Source organism: Saimiri boliviensis, chromosome X, assembly GCF_048565385.1.
Source record: "Saimiri boliviensis isolate mSaiBol1 chromosome X, mSaiBol1.pri, whole genome shotgun sequence".
NCBI classification, from domain to species: Eukaryota; Metazoa; Chordata; class Mammalia; order Primates; family Cebidae; genus Saimiri; species Saimiri boliviensis.
Genome location: NC_133470.1, coordinates 135,915,344 through 135,940,355, shown reverse-complemented (window position 1 = coordinate 135,940,355; position 25,012 = coordinate 135,915,344). Strand labels below are relative to the sequence as shown.

Genomic DNA, 25,012 nt, shown 5'->3' with positions numbered 1-25,012 from the left:
TTGCTCCCAATTCAGGTAATGATATTGTGTCTTTAATGGTAGTAGGAAAATTTAAATGTCTTTTCTTGAATACTGTTTCCATACAGAAAATTTTTATTCCATTGAAAAAGAAAATTCTAAGGATGGGTTGACTTGCTTGCTAAGAACATTGTAAGGTTGAGATTTCTCTTTTATGTTTTATTAATGTCAGCAAGTTTACATACATATAAGACATCTCTGAAAAATAGCAGGGCTTTTGATGTATATGTATAATACTAGTTGTATTATAATGGACCCTATGAATTTTAGACAATGGTTTTTCTTCTAAAAATAGACTTCACTCAGGTTATGAAGTTACAGTATTTTTTTCTATAAACTATTTTTTTACTGTCTTAGAAGTGACCTCTACATACCTATAGATGAACTACTATTGATTAATTCACTTAATTACCTAATTCCTTTTATACAGTATTTTAATAATCTCAAAATAGAAATAATTATAGCAATAACTAGAAGTTTGCCAAATGTCAAATATAGCTATTAACCAATGCAATAAGATTGTATATTAATCTATAGAGTCTCAGGCATATGGAAATATATATATGTTATACATATATGTACCAGCAAAGAGTATTAATACATCTGTATATGTAATGAATGTTTGCTAGTGGACGTGAGACTCCTGAATACAATATACTAGTTGTACTCTTTCTGGAAGTTTCTTACAGAAACATTCCCATCACTACTGGTACAGGTTTTCTCAAATTCTGGGCTCTTAGTGTTTGACTACAAAGTTAAATAGAGTCTGATGCCTAATAAGGAATTAATGAGCATTGCTGCTTCACAGCTCAAGATGGATCTCTTTCTTCAATCAAAGGAAACAGTGACTTGATGGAAAGAGAACACAGTACCAGAACTCAGGAGATACAGTTCATGCTTTGCCCCTAATAAGTTGCATGGCCTTTGGAAAATTACTTGACCTCTCTAAGTATCAGTCCCCTCATCTGTAAATTTAGCTATAGGACCCTTTGTTCTAAGTTTTTATTGACTCATGTTGTCAATTATCACAGCTTTTCAGGATGCTAAGTAATTTTAATCAGGACAGTTACTAGAGAGCGTTGTAATAGAAAGATTCTGATAGAGCCTTTGTTTTCACAGCACATACTTTGATTTGTCAACACTTTCTTAAAAGTTTGACAGTTTCAAAAAGCATGACGATTTGACTTAGATTATTCAAAATTGATATTTTTAGTTAGGCCATGTTAATGTCTTGTACATAGGTACTCCAAGCATGAATTAATAATATTTTAAATTATTGACATGTGAAACAATAGGCATAAAATATGCATTTAGAATAGAAAATATACAGTGATCTTTTCACTTCATGTTAGAATACATTGTCCAGATCAATGAATTATGCTTTTATCCGAAATGACTTACACATCAAATTTTTTGACCCCATGGAGTTTAGATTACCTACCTCAGAAACTCCTTTATCTTATCCAATGAATATAAAAACTAGGATCATAAAAAGCAACCCATTGTTTTTAACTTCCAGTACTATAATACTGCTCTGATGTTTGGATTAATGATTTTCCATATATATTTTTCATGTCTTTTTTTATTTTTGATGTGTTTCTACATATTAAAAACTATTTTTAAACATTAGGTAAAATTTTTAAAAGCTAAATGATTTTACTCTCAGTCTCAATGACTCATAAAGCTATTAAGTTTGTTAATTGCATAGTAATCATCTGTCAGTTTTACAAATGTGTTTTTCACTAATATTCATTACTTTTAATCATTTACTGGCCACCTTTATGCGTACTTATCTATTTTGTTTTTGTTGCTTCTTTCCAGACATGTTTATTCCATTTTGTTTTTTTTTTTTGGTCTTATCTCCATATATTTTCTTATTTATTATGACCTGTGATAAAGTCACATTTAAGGGCTTTAACTGTGTTCCCCATCTGCCACTCTGAGTTCTTTTAGAAGTTAAATTAGGGATGATGGAACTATTCATATGGCTGGTAATTAACTATAGTTTAGTTGAAATGGAAATTCTGCTTCGATAAAATATCCAATTTCACTATTAGACTGTAAAATGCAGCAAAAATATTTTATAAGAAATCCGAAAAATACTTTGTGGGACAAAGATCAAAGAATATGTTGTCTTCTTAATGTAATAAAAACTTAAGTTTTAGACTTTCATTAGAATTTCTTTACTTATTTATTCATGCATACACACAGGCATTCATACTTAGAAAATAAATGAAAATGATGTTTTCTCTCTTTAGTTGACTTGTGACATTTTATAAAACACAGGTGCCATTTCTTTAGGTTCACAGCTTTTGTAATGCAGCACAGCTGTCTGAGTCAGGGAGGATAAGAAAGAGAAGGCATGGGAATATCCATACTGAGGCTTATTCTGGCATATAGTATTCAAAAGAGCTTTTTTTAAAAAAACATTTTTCTCTTTTTCTTCACCTTAATTTTTAATACAAACATATTGGACAATTTAGCCATGAATTCCAGACATCTCCAGGGAGACCCAATGACATAAGTAGAATTACTTTAGAAAATCATATCAGTATGTGCTTTACATGTTATTCTTTGTTGAAGAAATACTGATTGTTCCCATATTTCTCCAAATTTATGGAATTTTTAGGGCAGGCTAATGACGATCATATCTGATCAAGGAGCAACAACTCCAAGATGCAGTCATTTTAAATAAAAAACAAAGACAGATATCTGCTTTTGAAGAATATTCATATAATTAGGTAGAACCTTATTGTGGGGTATGGATTTTTGAAAGATCATTGTACATTTTTTTTTAATTAAAGATATATTCCTTAGAGATTTTGAATGAAGTTTATTTTATTTTATTTTTTTAGTTTGGATTACAAAGGATTCTAGGAGATGAAAGAAGTCTTTTACTATTGGCAAGAGCAATTGACCCCAAACAACCCAACATGATGACTGAAATAGTAAAAATACTTTCTGCTATTTGCATTGTTGGAGAAGACAACATGTAAGTATTGCTATATTATTATATTTGCTACGTGGAAAATGACATTTGAGAAATTAATAAATCCTACTTTTGTCCTACTTCTTTGGATAAGTTTCATGAAAACAGTATTTTAGATAATTTTTGATTGATTCAGTTTTATCTTATCTGTTTATATTTTGGCTTTTTTGTTGATATTATGAAAACTAAGTTTAAATAGATAGAATCCTAGTGAGAAGTTCTTGGAAATTTGTTGCATAGTGATTGAGTAGAATTTTGTTTTGCTGGAAGTACAGCAATCATTAGAAAGTGGACAAAAGTCAGAGTTATTTTGGCAAGTACACACACATACATACACAAACACTGTACTGCATATAACACAATTTGAATAGATGCCTTTGTTTTGCATTATTATCTTATAATAGTATTTTACTTTATATGCCATGCTAAATGAAAAGATGAAGTAATTATTTGTAGAGTGAAATAAACCAACCTGTTAAAAAGGAAAGCAAAAATAGGTTGTTGATAATTATTCAAAGTGTATATGTGCTATCAAATGCAGCAAGTTGTTGCTGAACGTGCATTTGATCATATCTTCTTATGGAAATAATATTGAATCAGAAGTAAACTTTCAGATTTGTTGACATTGGTAAGTCTAGTTTGTAAGAAACCATTGTGATAAACAATCAACTATCTGCTAAGAACCTGAACTATGCGATATGTTGACTTTCTTATAACTGTTAGAATAAAATGAGATGTTGCTTAGTGTTAGTTACTGTCCTCAGAAACCAAAAGACAAACACTAAACAAAAATACTAAGTCTCACCTCAATGATAACAAAGTGAGAATGAGATGACATATGCAAAAGAAAGGATCCTTAGACTTTATTTTTTAAAATCTCAGTTTATACATGTGTAAGAAATATTTTTCATCACTTAGATTTTCAGTATTCATTATATACAATCTAGTCCAGTATAACTATTATGATTTAACTATAATTTCAGATATAATTTGATAAGAGTAGTATACTATATAGAGGTTAATTTGTTTTAGGCATCGTGTAGCAATACTTAACAATATTTTTGGTCAGGTTAATAAGTTTCTTGTGCTAGATAATTATACATTCTTCTTTAATTACCTGGGCTTTCCTTTTTAGAGTCTTTTTTCATTTTCAAAAAATGATTTAAAAAATTATTTTAAAAATAATCACTGTCTAGAACTTTATTATAAAATTACAATCTGCTTATGTTCCAATAAACTGTTAACAATTATAGGTGCCATATTATGTTTAAGTGATATTAAAGTTAACACATGAAATATCAAAACCTGAAAATTTAAATTTTAATGTTTATCACTTAAATATTATTTTTAAAATGTCACCCAGTAAAGTTACTTTCTTTAGAATTTTTAAAATCAAATTTTCCTTTTGATGCCCTAAAATTATTTACATCTATCAGTATTGGACTTAAAGAAATATGCGGACAGGAACACAGTTCTTATATTGTAATGGTCTTTCAGTTAGACTAGAGGAATCAGTTCAAGAAATCTATTTTATGCCGTAATGATGACTATAGTTAATAACAGTGTGTGCTTGAATTTTCCTAAGAGTATAGATCTTAAGTGTTCATACCACAAAAAATGTAACTATGTGAGGCAATATGTGTTAATTAGCTAGATTTAGCCATTCCACTATGTATACATATTTGAAAACATAGACTTTTCATCAATTATAAAAGTAAATGATAATTTTTAAAAATTCTGATAGTATATATAAACATCAAATACCAGAAAGAAAGCAGGGAATACTGAAAGGACCCATGCTTACAGTGTGTGTATAAGAAGTATTTCTTATTTCTGTTTCTTCTTTTTTCTCTACAGTCTAGATAAACTTTTAGGGGCTATAACAACGGCAGCAGAAAGAAATAACAGGGAACGATTTTCACCAATTGTGGAAGGTTTAGAAAATCAGGAAGCCTTGCAATTACAGGTGAGTTAGTTTTGTCTTAAATTGCTTCTAGAGTTATATTTAAAGTACTCATTTTGTATGACATCAACTCCATTTTAGCTGACATTTAAATAGTATGGAATGTAAAACTAAAATTTTTCTGTTGCTTGTTTGTGAGAATTACATTTTTTTTTCATTCCGACAAATACTTTGGAATTCTTATAAAAGTGGCAGTTATGACTCATTGATGTTTGGACAGGAATTTAGTAATTAATATAATAGACCAGGGAAATTGAATGCTTAGCAATAATCAGACAAAAGGGCAAGCAGTTTGGCCAATGTCATCCTAACATGTGTTAATAACATCTGTGGACTTGCAGAAATTTAAGACATTAAACACATCTCTCTTTGTGTCATTCGGACAACACTCAAAGGTCTGACTCACCAGAATAGAAGGGATTAAATTGCAATTCTTAGGTTAGTGTCCATTTGATAGCCCTATATAGACACAACTTACTAAATGCCTTCTTTAGAAAATGACAAAACTCACTGTCTTTTCTTACACGGTTTCAGGAGATGATCCATTTTATGAATGATAACTCTGTTCTTGAGGGATGAGAATGCATGTTTATTGCCTGTATTTGTGGTGTGAGATCCTGCACTAAACATTTTAATTTCATATATTATTTGATTTAATTCTCAAAACAACCTAGCTATGTAGCTATTACTGTAGTATCCTCTTTGTTTTGCTTATGGGATGAATAAGCTGAATGAGATTAAATAACTGGTCTAATGTGACACAGTTTTTAAGTGGTACAGTTGGAATTTGATTCCAGGTTTTTGGTCTCTGCTGATCTCTTTTAGACAATGTATACCATTTAATGTACCATGGAAAAGTCTCTGAAATTTGTTTTTAATTTTCATATTGTCATTCAACAAAGAGAAGGTAGTTTCTACAATTTAATGTTACCAAGTTATTACTATTGAATGTTTAAGTATTAAAATTTCTTGCTTGATGTGAAACAGACACAATTAATTTTCCCCTGTTTTATATATCATGTAGTATTTGTGTCTTTGTTTGCCAGAATTTGAAATGGCATAAGATAGATGAATTGGCTTGTCTAAAGAGAATCTGTAATGTAACAAAATTGTAATTCCTCTCCAAATATTTAACGATCTTTATTAATCATGACTTCTACTCCAATGATACTGAGCATTTTGGATCAACTTTTTTGGTGTACTTTTCTGTCAAATATATTACTTATTTATTTAATTAATTTTTGAGATGGAGTCTCACTCAGTTGCTCAGGCTAGAGTGCAGTGGTGCGATCTCCACTCACTGCAACCTCCGCCTCTCAAAGCAATTCTCCTTGCCTCAGCCTGCCAAGTAGCTGGGATTACAGGTGCCCACCACGACACCTGGCTGATGTTTGTATTTGCAGTAGAGATGGGGTTTTGCCATGTTGGCCAGGCTGGTCTCGAACTCCTGACCTCAGGTAATCTGCCTGCCTCAGCTTCCGAAAGTGCTGGGATCATTTACATATTTTGGAAATTAGGATTTTTTTTAGCAGTGTTTTCCTTTTTATAATACATTTTTTCTTATAAAATTTAATCTTGATAAAATTTCGTACCTCTACTACTGAAAGGTGGAAAACTGCCTTTTTTGGACAACCTTGAAAGTTTTGTTTGTGTTCCTGTGGTTGGACTTACCTAACTAAATTTCTTTGGTTTTTCTGATATATGTGTAAGTTTGTATCTCTCTTCGAAAGTTTGTTGAGTAGGAATGAACTGTTTTATTTATATTCAAACTTTTCATTACATTTTATACTCAGTTTGCCATACTTGGGCCTAATACATTGATATATTTAAAAAACCTTCCTTAAATAAATTTGTAGCCACAACTCTGTGAGTTACATATTATTACCTCTGGTTTACTGATCAGGGAATTGAATTGCTGGAAGGCACTCAAAAATCACACAGCTGTTAAGGAATAGAGCTGTAATTTGAACCCAGGTCTTTGTGATGCCAGAATTTAAATACTGCATTGCCTATACTTTCAAGGGACACCTCTGCCAATGAGTAGTTCACCCCAAACAATAAGATGGGAAAGATACTTGCTAGCCTTAAGGAAGCTGGACAGAATGGAATGATAAAATAACAAGTTGTTAACAAGTAACATATGGAAAAATCACAGACATCTTGTTAAGTGTTCAAAAAACTGTTGAATACTGATTATAGATGCAAACATATGCAAACCACAATTTAAAATTTCACATTTTAATGAGCTACAAAAATTAGTAATTTGTTATATACAGAGTCTAGTACTCTCACAAGAATTGTGAAATGAGTTTGTTTATTTAGACTATTTAATGTGAATGAAAAGATATCCTGTAAAAGTTCACAAATATATTCAGAATACAGAAACAAAAAAACAGAAGTTTAAATCTGTTGTTTAAAAAATACAATTAGTGTTGTATTTTAGCAGAACTACTTTTCTGTTTCTGTAGTATCCTGAGACTTCCCAAAATGTTATTACAGTCTCAGGAAGTAATTTTGTTAAAATACAGGACTAATTATTTTTTTTAAATAACAACTATATACATTTCCCCCCTTTTTGGGGTTTTTAAAAAAGGTTATTAACTTCTCACGTTTTTTTTTTTTTTTCCTAGCTTACCTTTAAAGTGAAGTTTTGTACCTGTGATAGGATTTTCATTATCTTCAGGAGTTAAAGAAATAGGTGGAAGATATATCGCATATCTTCATACACTCTCTCTTCATTGACTTACCTTCACCTTAGTAGCATTCTCCGGTCTCTTCTGTAAAGCATAGATTATACACCAGTAGCTTCTTGTCTCCCCTTTTCATTTTAAAGTCCATGCCTCTAAAGAATAATCCATACTTTTTTTCTGTGTTTTCTAAATTACCTTTTACAGCTCAACTTTCCTACAGTTCTCAAAAAGATTTACAGTGAGCCTCTAATTTTGAAATCCAATGGCCTCTTTCCAATCCTGATCACTTGGTGCTATTGATCACCTTCCTCCTTGAAAATTTTACTTCCCTTGGCTTTCTAGGCACCATTCTCTCCTTTGTTCTCTGAGTACCTTTATGGTGTTGGGTTTTTTTTTCCTCTGTCTTTCTAATGTGTTTCTCCTCCCTATGTTCTACCCTTGATCCTCTTTTAGTATCATTTTACGTACATACATTCATATGCACATACATATATCTACATGTGCATGTATATACGCTCAGACACATACTTTTAAAAAATAATTTTTGTCCACAAATGTTCTCAATTACTTCTCTAGTTTTACAATTCAACCGTGGTAGTGATTCTCCAGATTTATACATCCAGCTCAGTGACTGAGATTACAAAATTAGAAATCAAAACTAGCATTTATACATATGCCAGAAAATGTTTAAATACTTTACATATGTTATCTCATTTAAACCTCACAGTAATTGTATGAAAGAGATCTAAGTACTATCCCCATTTTATAGATAATTAAACTGAGGCTCATAGAGGTTAAATAACTTTCCTAGGGCCACAGTGTGAATAGAAGTCAAAGCGCAGATAACCCACCAGGGAGTCTGGCTATAGATGTCTTGCTTTACCTACTAAGCTGTGTCTCCTTTTATATTAAAACATAGCTGATTCTCTCTTTCTGTTAACCTGATTTTCCCTAAGTCTCCTCTTCTTCCTGTGTTTCCTATTTTTGGTTATAGAGGTATCATCTTCTACCCAATTTTTAATTTTTCTCAACCCATTCTACTTCCACTGCCTTTATCTTCTCCCACCAATATTATTTCAACAATTTCCTAATTAGTACCCCATACCGACATGTTCTTTCTCTCCAGACAAATGTCCTACACTGTTGTCAGTTATCCTTAAAAGTAGATCAAATTCTAATAGATTATCATCATTAAAATCTCATGGGCTGTGCACAGTGGCTCATGCCTGTAATCCCAGCAATTTGGGAGTCTGAGGTGGACAGATCACCTGAGGTCAGGAGTTCGAGACCAGCCTGACCAACATGGAGAAACCCTGTCTCTAGTGAAAATACAAAATTACCTGTGTGTGGTGGTGCATGCCTGTAATCCCAACTACTCGGTAGGCTGAGGCAGGAGAATCGCTTGAACCTAGGAGGTAGAGGTTACAGTGAGCAGAGATCATACCACTGTACTCCAGCCTGGGCAATAAGAATGAAACTCTGTCTCCAAAGCAAACAAACAAACAAACAAACAAACAAACAAACAAAAACTATGCTTGTGACCCATTGCCACCTTTTTCATTGTGACCTTAACTAAATATTCTGCCCTTTGAGCCTGTTATTCTCCCAAATGTACCATATGTTTGCCCCATACTACACTTGGTGTTTCCCAGATACGCTACAGACTTTTAAATGCCCTCAAGCGTTTTATCATGTAGAACACTTTGCCTGAAATACCTACCATTACCCTCCTATATCTGTGTGTTCTATGTCTTGCATAAGTCTGCGAAGGCTTCAGTAATGAGGTGATATTTTAAGTAGGCCTTGAAGGACAAATAAGCATTTTTTATAAATTATCCTTGCTGATAGAGAAGCAGTACTATGGTAGGATGAGAGTTGAAAAGGGCTTGCAGGAGGTAAAACAGAGGCCAGTCTGGCAGTCACTTCATAAAAGATAGTGAGATAATCTCAGCATCTAGCTGAAACTGCTTTATAGATAGCCAGGTAGGAAAACCTAGGGTATACTGAGCGTTAGTAATGGTTTATAAAAAGGGAAAGTAGTATGGTTAACATACAATGATACACTATCAAAACAGTGCCAGTCTTCACAGGCTGCTGTTAGTTTGAAAGGTGCCATGTTTGTACAGTATTTCAGTATATACAAAGAAGTATACTAGCATAATTCAGTACATTTTAAAACTGTTTTCCAACATGCTGAAAATAATAATGAACTTTGCACATGTCATAATTAAAATGGTACACAGAAACAGAGCTGTAAATATGCCCTTTCCTGATGTGTGATAGCTTCATTTATCTAGTCCTCACCTATTCAGTAGATTTGTCCTTTGGAATATAACTGAGAACTAAAAAAGCAGTAAGACAAATATAGAATAAAACAATCTCAGAAGCCTACAGATGTCACCAAATCTGTCAAGTAAGCCTCATGGTGAGAACAACTATTTGGCCTTTAATCGGAGCCTATTTATTCTCATTTCTTATGTTACCTTAACGAACCCAATTATCTGTTTTCCATCCACAGCAGACTAGAGGTGCAGGTTGGAAGGTTGGGAGAGGGTTTATTCCAGAGTACTACACTGGAATCATCAAGAAGTGACAAGTGACAGGCTGGCAGCACGAGAGGAGTGGATAGACTGAAACTAGAATGCAAACAATAACAATAGACCTCACTTAGCGCAAACACTAGTGGGCCTGCATACTTCAGTACCTCCCGAGATACTGAGTTACACCATAGTTCACTAACTCACATATTTGGTGATGACCCTAACTCAAAAGGAAATTGTTAAATTATGTCTAGTATATATTGCATGAGAATGTGGGAATTATATAATTCATTTCAGAGAATGTCCCATGTGAAAGAAGATGTTGATGCTTAAATAGATAAACAGATATATGGACCTATCCTATGTGGCTTGATTCTTTGCACAGTGGTTCTTGAGTGTTGAGATTTTACTGTAAGCATACTTGTAAATTAGCTATTAGTGTACTCAGACCATCACATATGAGGGAGTAGCTTTGGACTAAGCATTTAGCTTATAAATTTGCACTTATAAGAAAACAAGACATTGAGGCTTATGAATATGGAAAAATATATAGAAATTAGCATTTTATATATTAAATGTTGAATGAGTGCATGATAATACTTAGGAAACGTGTTCTATTTATTGACAGTTTTACATTAGTGTCATTTAGAAAATAGATTACTATAATGGGAGGTTGTTTAGAGATATTTGTACAATGTAGTCATTTTTGGTATTGACATAAAACTAAGTTCTGAATTAAAGAAGGATGTCTTTATTTTAAATCTGTGTCAACACTGAATAATTGTCAAACCTATCATTTTCAGTAATAGAGGGTTGATATAAAAAGCAACAGGCCACTTTTGAAGTCATTATATTAGCTTCCTCAGCACTCTTTAGCACTATTGATCACTCCTTCATCAAAACTCCCTCCTCCCTTGACTTCCATGATACTAAACTGTATTAGTGCATTCTCATACTGCTATAAAGAACTACTTAGTCAGGTGCCGTGGCTCATGCCCGTAATCCCAGCCCTTTGGGAGGCCAAGGTGAGTGAATCATGAGGTTAGGAGTTCGAAATCAACAAGGTGAAACCCCGTCTCTACTAAAAATACCAAAGGAAAAAAAAATTAGCTGGACCTGGTGGTAATCCCAGCTAATCAGGAAGCTGAGGCAGGAGAATCACTTGAACCCAGGAGGCGGAAGTTGCAGTGAGCCGAGATTGCACCACTACACTCCAGTCTGGGCAACAGAGTGGGACTCCGTCAAACAAAACAAAACAAAAAACACTACCCAATGCTGCGTAATTTATAAAGAAAAGAGCTTTAACTGACTTACAGTTCCACAGGCTGTACAGGAAGCATGGCTGGGAAGGCCTCAGGAAATGTACTATTTTGGCGGGAGGCGAAGGGGAAGCAGAGGTACCCTGCATGTCTGGAGCAGGAGGATGTTATGAGAACTCACTCACTATCACAAGAACAGCACCTCCCATCAGGCCCTTACTCCACACTGGGGATTACAGTTTGACATGAGATTTGGGTGGGGATACAAATCCAAACCATATCATAAGCTCTCCTTGTTTTTCTTTTACCTCTATGTTTCATTTAAACTCTCTTATTTCTATGCTTGACCCTTTAATTTGCAGATTCCTAGAGCTTGATCCTCAGTCCTTTGATACTTAGCTTTTCTCATATTGAGTGATCCTTGGGCAATCACATCCTTCCTCACAACTTCAATTAACTAGCACTCATATGTGATGTCTTTATCTGATCTCTTCCTCCCAATTCACAGACCCCATATATTCAGCTGCACCCTCACTGGAGTTGAAATTTAATATTGTCCTTAAATATACTTATTTTCCTTTAAAAAAAAAATTCTTCTCCCTACTGTAATTCTCTTTCCAGCTTTGACCTGCGTTTCTCTTGTATTTCCGATCCTGGTTGACCTTAGTACTCCCCAACAATTAGTATATAGCAGAAACATATTAGTCATCTTGGAATCTACTCTTACTCCGTTTTTCCATTCCGTTAGTCACCAGATCCTATCAATTCTGTATCCCTAATGTTGTATTTTCCTTCCTTGACATGGTATCCTTCTCTCTCCATCTTCATTGCCATTTTTTTATTTCAGGGCATTGTCACATCTCACTATTTTATCCTTTCCTTATGTTCTGTTCTTTGTTATGGTTCCCTTTAAATTATCTTCCACAGTGTTGTCTTTCTGAAATGCATTTCAGAATCCTTAAGTCCAACAAGGACTTCCCATAGTCTCCAGAATTACAGTCTAGTCTTAGCCCACACAAAATACTTCATCTGGCTGTTGCTTTCTCTTTCGCCTCATATTCCACTACGGTTCTACATATGTTTTTAGTCCAGTCATACTGCGCTTTGTTTCCTATAGGTTTTATGCTGTTTTATTCCTTTTCATTCATACCTTTGAAAATGACTTCCATTGGCTTGGAAAGTACTCCATTTCTCAGTTAACTTGCTCTGTGCATTCATATCTTTCTTCTCTCATACTTACTTTGATTTAAATCATCTTGTTCCTAACTCCTGCTGGGCTAGGATAAAGAAAGACCTTGTTAATGTCAACAGAGTACTTAATAAGGTCAACTGTGTAACAGTGTCAATAAAATTTTAAAAGTACAATTTGTCACAGATAATGGCAATATGGATAATCTGTCTGAGAATGCCCTAAAGTTGGCAATTATTGTACCCCATAGCTCTATGAATTGTGATTAAATGGGTAGATAGATGTTTGTATAGTTTTCAAAGCCTGTAAGTTAAAATCAGTAACAGGTTCTAGCGTTTTCCCAGTAATCTTATGAAGATATTTATGTTTAAGTATTTCCCTTTCTCTGTCACTTAGGTTAAAAAAAAAAAAAAAAAAAAAAAAACACTTAAATTTCTTTTTGTAATGTTGTGCCTTATGCCAATAAAATTTGAAATATTTAAATCGTATTCACTTGCTATATTTTAATTACTTTATTTGGGACAGTTAAGTGTTAGAAATAAACCCTAGGCATATACAAATGAGCTTTGCCTTCTGAAAGTTTATCATCTGTTTTCTAATATTTTACTCTGTGTACCATACCACCTCAGAATGAAGACAACAACATTTGGTGACTAAAGAATGTAGATGATTATTCTAGAAATATAATATACTATTCTAGTAATGGCAGGATCCTAATGTGGTAGAAAACTGATAATGATTAGTTGTCATATATAATTATACATGGCATAAATGATTGGATACTTTATCACATGCACAAAACTGGTGGTTTTTAACTATATATGCTTATGTATTCATTCAATAGGCTATATATGTATCTCATGTTGAAGTCTTATGATACCACTGAATGAAAATGCAAATACAGAAATTGACTGTATTTACTAATTAAACATCAGAATTGTGGCCCTAGCCTATGTATTACTAATGGAGAAAATTCACTGATTTTCTGTGACTTTAAAATTTTAATTCTCATGGAAACTATATTTGTAACAATAGATATGGCAGACCATTTTGAAACATAGCTATTATAAAAAGACACTAAGCAACAGAGCAACTCTGGATAATGGACTTTGTGATAGTCAACTCAAAGGCATTTGGTTTCTTTTTAGTATAAGGATTAATCATATTAAGCAAGACCAGATTTGTGCAATATAATATGGTAGAATGAATCTAAGGCTAAAGGTCAGGAGAACTGAGTTCTAGTTACATCATTGGGGCTTATTAGTTATGTGATATTGGGCAAATCATCCAATCTTTCCAGGTTTTTTCTTTCTTTACTTTTAAGTAACATATTGGACCAGAGTATTTTATGTTCTGTCTAGCTTTAAAATCTCATATTTTCTTTCTCTGGAGTTAAATTTTTTTTTTTTTTTTTTTTTTGGAAAGCAGATTGATTTTGCATTGTAAGAGGACAATAGAATACACTTATCTCTTAAAAATTTAAATACTTGGAAGTTGAGCATATGAATTTTGAAATTTTTATTTTTCAGCAATGAGCTTTGTAGTTCTTTGAACCTAAGGTTTCAGAGATTAGACCAGATGTCTTTTTTTGTTTAAAATCTCCAGTGTAGTGCTGTTCAGTCAAACTTTCTCCCATGTTCTATATCCTTGCTATCCAATATGGTAGCTACTAGCCACATGTGGCTATTGAGCACTTAAACAATGGCTAGTGAAACTGAGCAACTGAATTTTTAATTTTATTTAATTGTAATTAAACTTAACCTGTAATAAATGGCTCCCATGTTGTATAGCACAGTACTCTAGTGTGTGTGTGTACATGTGTTCACATGCATATACATGTTGAGTATGGAGTGGGGTAGCAAGAAGTAAAGAAGAGGAGTGGCAGACCATTATTTTGGATGATGAGATGCCATTTATACTTTACTGCTCAGGATGTCCATGAAATGGAATTTAACCTACTCCAAGAACTATTTTCTACTTTTGCTTTTTTTTTTTTTTTTTTTTTTTGCATTACATTATATGTTACGGTAACCACTATGTATTCTAGACAACATATGGTTTATATTATTGTATCTTTTTCTAATTAACCTATAGTTTTTTTATTTCTTTTTTTTTTTTTTTTTTGGAGACGAAGTCTTGCTCTGTCACCAGGCTGGAGTGCAGTGGTGTGATCTCAGCTCACTTCAACCTTCGCCTCCCGGGTTCAAGTGATTGAACAGTATGGTCTCAATCTCCTGACCTCGTGATCCACCCACCTCAGCCTCCCAAAGTGCTGGGATTACGGGCATGAGCCACTGCACCCAACCTAACCTATAGTTTTAAAGCTACATACCCCCACTATATATTATGCATGTTGCACCAGTTAAATTTTATCATCTTACCCATCCTCAAAATCTTTTGTTGCGAGAATCTGTGCCTGGAGTTTATGAGACCTTTGTAGTGTGCTGGAAATTATATTTGTAGTAAAGTGATATTGTTTATAATCATGAGTTTCCTCCTTGCCGTGTGGCCTTATATAAGTTATTCTACCTACTTTGAGCCTCAGCTTCATCATCTGTAAAATAAGGATAACAGTAATACTAACCTTGTGTGGTTTTTATGAAGGTGAGATTAGATTGTGAATTATGTGAAGAACTTAATACATTGTCTGGTAACTAATAATAATGATGATAATACTTCATGATATTGTATTTAGCTCTGAACTCAGGATACACACAATGGGTTTGTTATGTTTATAATTAAGTAATAATATATTCTGCCCTTTTATTTAAATTTAAATTTATATTTGTAAATAGTGACAATTATTCCAGTTTTGGATTTGAGATATTGTTCTTATTCTCTGAAAAGGGCAGCATTTGTGTAACGGCATAAATGAATAGCAAAAATTTAGGTAACAATATACATACCTCTATAAAATAGTATAACTTCATCAGCTTACGTTGGAAAACGACACGCTAGCATGTCTATTCATCTTATGTTGTTTGTAGTTAATTAAATATCTATTAGAATATGATATACAATAAATGGTACATTGTTAAGCCAGTGCCTTTACCTTTTTAAAATTGACTGTACATTATCTCCCAATTATTATATACTATAGTCAATGGATGGAGCTTCTCTGTTTTCATATTAAACTATATATTCATAAATTATATATAAAGTGAGTATTTGATGTCATTGAAACATATTATTAAAGTTATATTGACACATTCATTAATTTTATTGACTTTTATTATCTTTATTGTCTCCTGATCTAAATACTTTTATTTGTATAAAGATACAGTTGCAGGACTTATTAACTTGTTTCTTACAGAAATGTTTTCTTTACTTGTCGGGTATTAATACAAGCCATTAAGCTAGAATTTCTTCTGGCAAAAACAATCCTAACAGATGGCAACTTTTCTCTCTATTAATTTTGGATTGGACATGTACTTTGGCTTGTTTGGTCATGTCATAGTTGTAACATAACAAGAGTCATTCAAGCAAAAACAATTATACTATAGCTGTGGACATGTACAGTATGCAAATTTATAGCCCAGTATCAAAACTATATAAAGATTTACATGATTTCCTATTGTAAATAGGAAGGTTAAGTAATCCATTAAAGCATAAGCTTCATAATAACTTATCTGGTATGTCTTTAAAGGTAATGCCAAATTTATGGCAAATATTTAGTCAGTTGTGTAAGTGTTTTATCTTGACACTCCAACATTCATAGAAATTAGACTATATTGTTGTATCATATCAGATATCTGGTCATGTTAGAAATAACCTTAATCAGCCCCTTTAAAGCATGTAACTTTTGATTTTTGAACGTAAATGTGAGGCAGATGGGCTAATCTCCCAAAAAGCAACTTAAATATGTAAGATACAGATTCAAAAGTAAAGCATACCTTTTAATCTCTTCTCCCTATTTTGGAAAAAATAACTGTATCACAATAAATCTGTGGAAGTCAAGTGAAAATATTTTTGAAATATTGTCTTTTGGTAATATATATTTTCCCATGCTATTGATTTATTTGTGTCTGCTTCTATATATACTTAGTATCTTTGTATACTCTGTTTTTTTCTGAGGAGACTCCTTGTAGTTTGCACTATGACCACTCTTCTACTCATTGCAGTCTTGAAAAATAATAAATTTAAATTACGTCTTTTCAGTTAAATGATTAGCCAGTTACTTTAGATTTGAGCAGCATTTTCCAAAAATGCTACTTGGAAATAATTTATGGAATACCTGGCACTTAGCATTTTGTTGATTCCCTTTTAGATTAAAATTACCAGAAAATAAGTTCCTTTTTATAATAGGGAATATGAAAATCAGAAGATAAGAAAAGTATAACTCATTTTTAGTATCAATATATTTAATCAAATACTGTACTTGAAAACAAGCCCTTACATATGCTTTATTTTGAAATGTGCATTAGTATTAGTGTCACAGTGCCTTCTAGTTGATCTTAATTCACTTCCATTATCTTTTTTTTTGTCATACCTGGTAAGTTTATTCATCTTAATTACATATTTTAATACTTTATATATTTTGTACAAATAATCCTATTAAGAGGATGGAGAGAGTATAAATTAATGTAATAATTTATCACTGTTCCCAGTTTAATATTAAGGTACTTTTATAACTTTATTTCATTTATTTTAGAAGTGTTTATAACACTGTCGAATTGAGGCCAAGTATACTGTGAGGACAACTGGACATGAAAGATCCATTTTGTGGTCTTTTCAAAGGGCTCTGTCTGCCCACTTTTGCAATTTGGGTTTTTCAGAGGGAGTTTAATATTTCTTCATATTATTTTAAAAAGCATAACCTACTTGGTCATCACGTCTTTGTTAGAATTATTTTGAACATTATATACTATGTTGTTAATTTTGTTGTTTCTAATTAAAGTCATAACCATTATACTTGTAGAAATATTTGCATTTCTTATTTTATCATTATGCGTGTATGCCTTTAGTGAATGCGTTATCTTCATGAATTATTTTATTAATTTATTTAAGGTGGATTTTTTTAAAAACAAAATTTGCTTTCTGATTGCAGGTGGCCTGCATGCAGTTTATAAATGCCCTTGTCACTTCTCCTTATGAGCTTGATTTTCGAATACATTTAAGGAATGAATTCCTCCGTTCAGGACTAAAATCAATGTTACCAGTAAGTTGAATGTATACATTTATTACGCTGATGAATTTCAATTTTTTTCACTTCGACAAAAGCCCTTGAAGCAGAGTAAATAAATGTGCTTTGCTATTTTGTTTTGTAAAGCATTAGACATTTTGTAAGCTTTTTTGTATTCCAGTAACAGCATTCTCTACATACAAATGATGATTCAGAATTCAGCTAATAATGTGCCCAGAAGTGATGTGTTTTTGGTTTTTGTTGTTTTCTTAAGTCAAAAGGGAACTTCTTTTCTTTGAAGTTTGAGTATTGAAAACATGAGACTTGTTTTTGCAGTTTCAATTTTCATTTAAAATTTTCTGCTTTCATCTTTGATAACTTAGATTGATTTAATTGGTATTCAGCATAAGCATGCATGGAGCTTTGATTAGTATATGCTAGACACATTGCTTAAGAATGTTACTCTCGTTGCAAGGCTGTAGGAACTTCTCAAATCAAAAACAGTTTTATTTCTTAAATTGAATATGAATATTTGCTCTAATTATGATAGTGTTGTAAACATTTTTGGAATGGCTTTATATGCTGAATCAGAACTAAATAAGCACATTTATTTTTATAAATACAAATAAAACTACTGTGGTTTTATATTTTATTAAGTGTGTTAACTGAGGATTGACTTTATTGAAGACTATGGCATTGCTCAAGACAAGTAAAATTATGCCAGTGTCTTTAAGCTACTCAGAATATGCCTATGAGACAAGAAGTAAAAGTAAGGAAATGGGGAAAAAGCACTGAGGAGAGATTAAAAAAAAAAAAAAAAGGAATAAATGTCAATGAGTGTGTATGTGTGTGTGTGTGTGTGTGTGTGTGCACACGTGTGCGTGTGTATGACCTAGTTTACCAGAAGTACCCAAATTGAGGACATTTCCTGGTGAGGAACCAGTATGTAGTATAAATTTGTAATGTGTGGTGGGATACTTTTAACTGAAAGTAGTTGAAACTCATCATAATAAGTTGTGTGATTGGACCTGTTAAACCCATTGTAATAAGATGTATGATTGGATCTACCTGGTTTTGGAAATTTCTTTGTCAATCCTATTTGAAGTGGTTCTTTCATTCTTGACACTTAAAACCAAGGAATTGGATGCAGTGAATCAAAGCAACATTTTAAGTGACCCATTTAGAGATTCAGTGTGCAGTTAACTTAGGCACATTTACCAAATACAGTTTGTATGACGTATGATTATTCTTGGGTTTTTTTCACTAATTATATTTTCATCCAAAGTCTGTAGCCTTAGGTCGCTAAAGATAATCTTATAGTCTTGATTGTAGTTTGCTTTTGAATTGCCTTCTTGTTGGTTTCCATGCTTGTTCTTACTGGGCTGGTTCTCCGTTTATAGGAATATCTTTGAAGACTTGCTGGCTGCGAGGGCTCTGTAGCATCCTCTGGTCAATTACTAATATGTCATGTTTTCTGCCATAGTTTTTGCTCTTACTTTTCTCTCTTTCACTTCCCTCGATTTATAATTGATCATTCACTTTTTCCTTCATACTACTGAATGGCTAGTTGAGAAAACTGACTCTCATTTTAATTTCTTTTAGTCCCTCATTTTTCAGATAAGGTATGATATTGTAGTTCGTGTCCTTAAACTTTTGTACTTTTGTCTGGGTATGTTAATCTCTGTTGGGCTCAGTGGTCACATGTTATTCATTTGGTTACACAGACAGCTAAGATTATGTGCCAGTGTTTCTAAGCTACACTTTTCCATTGGCCCTATGGCCCTATATAAAACTTTTTGTGGTACCATGTACTTTTTATTTATATATTCTTTTTAAAATTAAAAATCATTTTTAATTATGGATACATAATATACATATTTTTGTGGCAAAATTTATATTTTGATACAAGAACATGGTGTGTAATGAACAAATCAGGGTAAGGGATATCTGTCACTTCAAGCATGTATCATTTCTTTGTGTTGGGAATATTCTAATCCTACTCTTATAGTTATTTTGAAATAAAAATAATCATGAACTATAATCACTGTTGTACTATTGAGCACTAGATCTTTTTACTTCTATCAAACTGTATTTTTGTATTTATTAACCATACCCTATTTTGCCCTACAGGTACTACCTGTTCTAGCCTGTGGTACTTTTAATATATACTTCCAATTAGACTTCTCTTTGACTATCACATCTCTTTGTTATGCCCTGCTTCTCAGATCTCAGTGATTCTCCAGCAAGATAAAAGTGGGAAGCAAAAGTTTTGGAATAGAACCTACAAGGATTCTCAAAATATTTTTTTTTTCCCTCTAAGACAGTAGAGCTAAATATGATTAAATATGGCTCTGATTCTCAACTAAGAGGTTGGACGTGTCCTTCTAAAGAGAAATTGTCAAAATCATACTGTATTGAGGATAGGGCAGAGATGTTTGTTTGGGGGGAAAAAAATTCTCCCCGGGTTTTTTTGTTTTTGTTTTTGTTGTTTTTTTTTTTTTTTTTTTTTTTTTTTTTTTATATAAGCTCTTGCTCTGTCACTCAGGCTAGAGTGCAGTGGCACAATCACAGATCACTGCAGTCTCAGTCTCCTGGGCTCAAGCAGTCCTTCCACTGCAGCCTCTCAAGTAGCTGGGACTACAGGTGTGCCACCACACCCAGCTATTCTTTTGATTTTTTATAGAGACAGGGTTGCACCATGTTGGCCAGGCTGGTCTTGAACTCCTGGCCTCAAATGATCCACCCCAGCCTCCCAAAGTGCTGGGATTACAGGTGTGAGCCACCACACCTGGCCAGGCATTTCTCATATGCAAGAGTAGAATCAGAATTCAGGCAGATAGGCCTTGAGAAGATTAGAGATAATTTCTTTAGAATCATAAATTTCACTACTGTTGTAGTTTATCACAATTTGGGAGGAGGACAGAATGATCATGGGTTAACATATACTATATACCTCCCATGTCAATTAGTATCTAATTAACCTACTAACTGACTATTTAAATTAAAACCACTGGAATTTATAGTAACATTACATATCCTTTATATATGCAGTAAAGCTTAATAATATGGTCATAGATGAGCCTTTAAAATCTTTACATTTTTGTCTATTCTTTTTTTTATATACAATTCTAACAAGAATTCCCTAATATTCTAGAATATAGTATATTCAAAGCAACAAATTAGATGTGGTTAGGGCTAATATTAATTGTTGGAACATGGATGAAAGATTATATATATCTAGAACCATTATGTGTTGGGGAAAACTAGTTCTTAGTATTTCAATAATCCTTGAGATCAACATTATAGTAGAGTGAAACTTTTTTCATAATAATTATCAGAATCTTCAAGACAACATAATTATCTTAATTATATTCTGTAAAAGTTTATTTTCAAGATTCCTCCCATCCCTATGGTTAAATTTTGGTGTTTGAAAAGAGTTTGTATTTCATTTATATGGAAATTTTATGTCTAAATTTGCTTTAGTAATGTAGAATAAATGAGTTGTTACAAATTCTCCAGTGAGTTTTAAAATAGTATTTTTTTCTGTACTTAATTTGCATTGATTTCTTGTGAAGTTTTCCCCATCTGCCTTTTATTTAGTTAAATAATTAAGAAAATATTAGTTAAATCAAATATGTGAAGAAAAAACATAATAAGAAATGGTGTTTGTAGGCAGTAGGCATACTTTTATCTCTTTAAAAGTAAGAGAAACTCTTATTGTTTTGAACACTCCATTTTTATTGTTTGACTGTTAATCAGTAGTGTACTGGCAGTGGACTTTGATTTCCTTTGAAGTACACTATTTTCTAGAAAATTATATATTTCAGGGATTCTGCAAAAAAAATAGGTTTAAATCTATACAGCATGTCTTTTTAAAAAATAGCAAGCATGGAGTATTTCACATAACTAATAACAATGTATTTCAGTAACTTTGTGTTAGTTGACATTTTAATATTTAAAACTTCAGTGATAGATTTCCATTTACTTTTATAGCATAGCCATCTTATTTGTACTATATAAAAATTTTTATTCAGTAAATTTTTATTTTATCATAAATTTATGAATATTTCAAGGCTTGAGATTTGGCTGAAAAGAAGTTTTATAAACGTAAACCTATGTGTATGTGTGTATGAATATATATTTACAGTAAGTTCTCACTTAATGTCATTGATGGGATCTTGCAAACTGTACCTGAAAGCAAAACCATGTGCAGCAGATCCTTGAATAATGTCCTTTCATTATAACATTAATGAGAAAAAGAAAACTGGTTTTGTTATACTTTTTTTTGCTTCACGTTGCAGTTTCCAAGAACTACTGAGGACATTAAATGAGGAGCAACTTCGATAGGCCTGGAGCATTATTAATAAAGAATATTTATAAACTATTGCACGTATACATGTCTAAATTTTATGTTGTGCCATATATGCTCATATACTATGTATATTGTATAAATAATGTCTGGACCTAATTAAGAACTAAACTACACATTTATCCAGTTATTTTCACTGAAAATATTTTAATCATGCTGACTGATTTTCATGTTTTATAACATTCTATGCTAATTAAATGACAGTACTCGAATTTTTCTGTTTTTCTGACATAGTTGAAAGTGTTTAATTTTTATGATGATTTCTGAGAGAGAATATATGGTGATAAGAATGAGAAAAAAATTATGCTCTAAAATGAGTAAAAGGTTGTTTCTGCAATGACCACTGTATTGGGTTTGTCTGGCTTACATAATTTTCTAAATAGAGTTCAGAAATCACCTGATAGTATGACCCAGCAATGTTAGATAATTTTGCATTCTAATAAATTTCTTCATTCCGTTTCAAACTGGAAAACTAGAGCTAAAGCAAGTTATTTCTAAAAAGAAAACCAAATATAAATACATTTACTTGTTATATTTTATATGAAATTATCTAGAAACAATAATTATTTTCATATGCCCTGCAGGTAAATTTTCAATAAATTATTATGTATGTGAATGTTAGAAAAAAAGGCGTCTAGAAATTGCTGAAATTTGTTTGGCTTCAGTAATAGCCATTATATCTCTATAATAGTTCTATTGAATAAAGATAGGAACGAGAAGTGTATCCCATTTTGTTTGATCGCCCTAATTTGAAGTCCACCATGCATTTCCTTTTAGAGTTCAAGCTCAGCTCTGAACATCCTAGTCTCACTTTCGGTATCACCCTTGAACATCCACAGTTGTGATTATCGATTTGGGTTTTGAAAGCTGCAACTTAATGGACACATATTAAAAGATATTCCAGGTGATATATATTGAGCCCAACAATCTCTAGTGTGGCATGCTTCTAAATTTTTTATACTATTATTATGAAAATTATCAGAGATTTGTAATGCATGTGCTTATAATGTATTACAAAAACGTAACTTTTATTCCCAAGTTGGTATTTTGTGATTAGGCTAAGCAAAAATATAAGGTGGGGGAGGAGGTAGACGTCCAGCTTGATAAAAAGTCCTGACGCCTTTTTGCTTTAAAATCACAAAATATCATTTAAAATAAATGTGTTTATACATCTTTTCACGCCATACTTGGGACTGTTGTGCTTGAATATATCCTTGCATTTGTTCTTCATTAATACAATTGATCTGTATTTGCATTTTTTGCCAGAGGCTTATGTGAATGTTCTGACTGCATGAGTTCTTTTGCAATCTTTGATTAGTGTGTTTAGTCAAAACGACAACATTTAATTTGGGTTGTTAGCAATTACTTTTTTTCTGTTGTAGAACTGATCGTTAATTTTTTAATGTGAATAATCAAAATGTAGGGCATGGAAAAAAAATGAAGTGAATGCAATGAGGTCCTTTTATTTTGAAATAAAAAATTTAGCTACATTTACTTTCAGAAAACCAAGTGCCCTCGTCAATATTTGAAATTGCTTCTGTGTTTATAAATGAATAATTGTGTTCTGCCCTTTATTACCTAAATATGCTGATGTCAAACTGTTATTCATGTGTTAAGTTTTATGTTTATATATTAGGATCTGAAAGAAAAAGAGAATGATGAGCTTGATATTCAGTTGAAAGTATTTGATGAAAACAAAGAAGATGACCTAACTGAATTGTCACACCGTCTCAATGACATTCGAGCAGAAATGGAATATCCTTTGACAAACCACAAAACAATTTTGTGTGCATTGTGAGAAAGGGATTTGTGGGTAATTTTGTGGACCACTATTAGGATTCTTGTCTCCCAGGCCAATTTATATCCATTTATTTATATTAGAACCTCACTATGATGCTGTCCTTGAGATTCATGTTGAGGCATTGTCATACTGTCCTGATGATTTACACAGAGTGTATTGAAATCTGCACAATGGCTCACATTATTATAGGTATACTCTGCTCAGTGGTCTTGAATAAAGAAGAGCATAAGGCAATATATCTCACATGTAAGGATTTTTTTGGGAAAAGTTCACTGCATTCATATGTGACTATAGGTAAAATACTTATTCAGTTTATTAAATCAAGCTTCAGTGACTTAGAGATACAGTGCAATTCAAGTAAATGTCTTATTCTGTATTCAAATATTTGTGTTTCTTAGCAATAACAAAAATGTTTAGATGCAATAGTGTCTGACTATCACAAGGCTATGTGGTAGAAGCATCTGAGCCAAATACAGCTAGCATATAACCTTCTGATGGCAACAATTTTACATAAAATGATTTTAGATCTAAGAGATGATGGTTGTCATAGCATTGCTGGCCATTCGTTTCTCACCTGTTATGTTTCTTAATGGATTGTGGTGAAGTTGGGAAACACATCAGAACCAAAGTGACCTTTGCATTGGACTTTTTCTCAGTGATGTTTTCTTCCCTTTCCTACCCCTTGCCCCCACCCTCCAAAGCTGGAAGTAATATTCGCCTCCTTGAAATACCCAAAGTACTTTCTTTGTTCTATTTTATTTATGTACAGTTTTGTGCCCCTGTGAGATTGAGGGCAGAAATGTTATGTTTAATCTTTTTTCCTTCAATGATTCTATGAAAGTCTTACACATAGGTATTGGATAAATGTGTATGCAATGAAGAACGTTATTATAAGGAATAATTTCTAGTAATTTTTATTCATTAGTGATACCAGTCTACTGTGGCTTCTATAATATTAAATGCTTTTCGTATCAATTAATATCTTTACATAGATTTCTCTTATAATCAAACTTCACCATAAAGCTATTTTTGGATCCATTGCGTAGCCATTTAAGGACCTCATGAGACTTTA

The 25,012-nt window shown here is 32.4% G+C and overlaps 1 protein-coding gene across 5 annotated transcripts in view; it reads left to right on the top strand.

The window, feature by feature from the left end:
* Nucleotides 1-25,012, top strand: part of DIAPH2 (diaphanous related formin 2) — a 914,837-nt gene that overhangs the window by 208,388 nt on the left and 681,437 nt on the right. For all 5 annotated transcript variants that reach the window (XM_074391645.1, XM_074391644.1, XM_074391643.1 and 2 more), the window contains 4 exons: nt 2,874-3,010; nt 4,865-4,973; nt 17,696-17,806; nt 23,776-23,894. In XM_074391645.1, the coding sequence (XP_074247746.1) occupies nt 2,874-3,010; nt 4,865-4,973; nt 17,696-17,806; nt 23,776-23,894 (476 nt within the window). The remainder of the gene's footprint in view (nt 1-2,873; nt 3,011-4,864; nt 4,974-17,695; nt 17,807-23,775; nt 23,895-25,012) is intronic.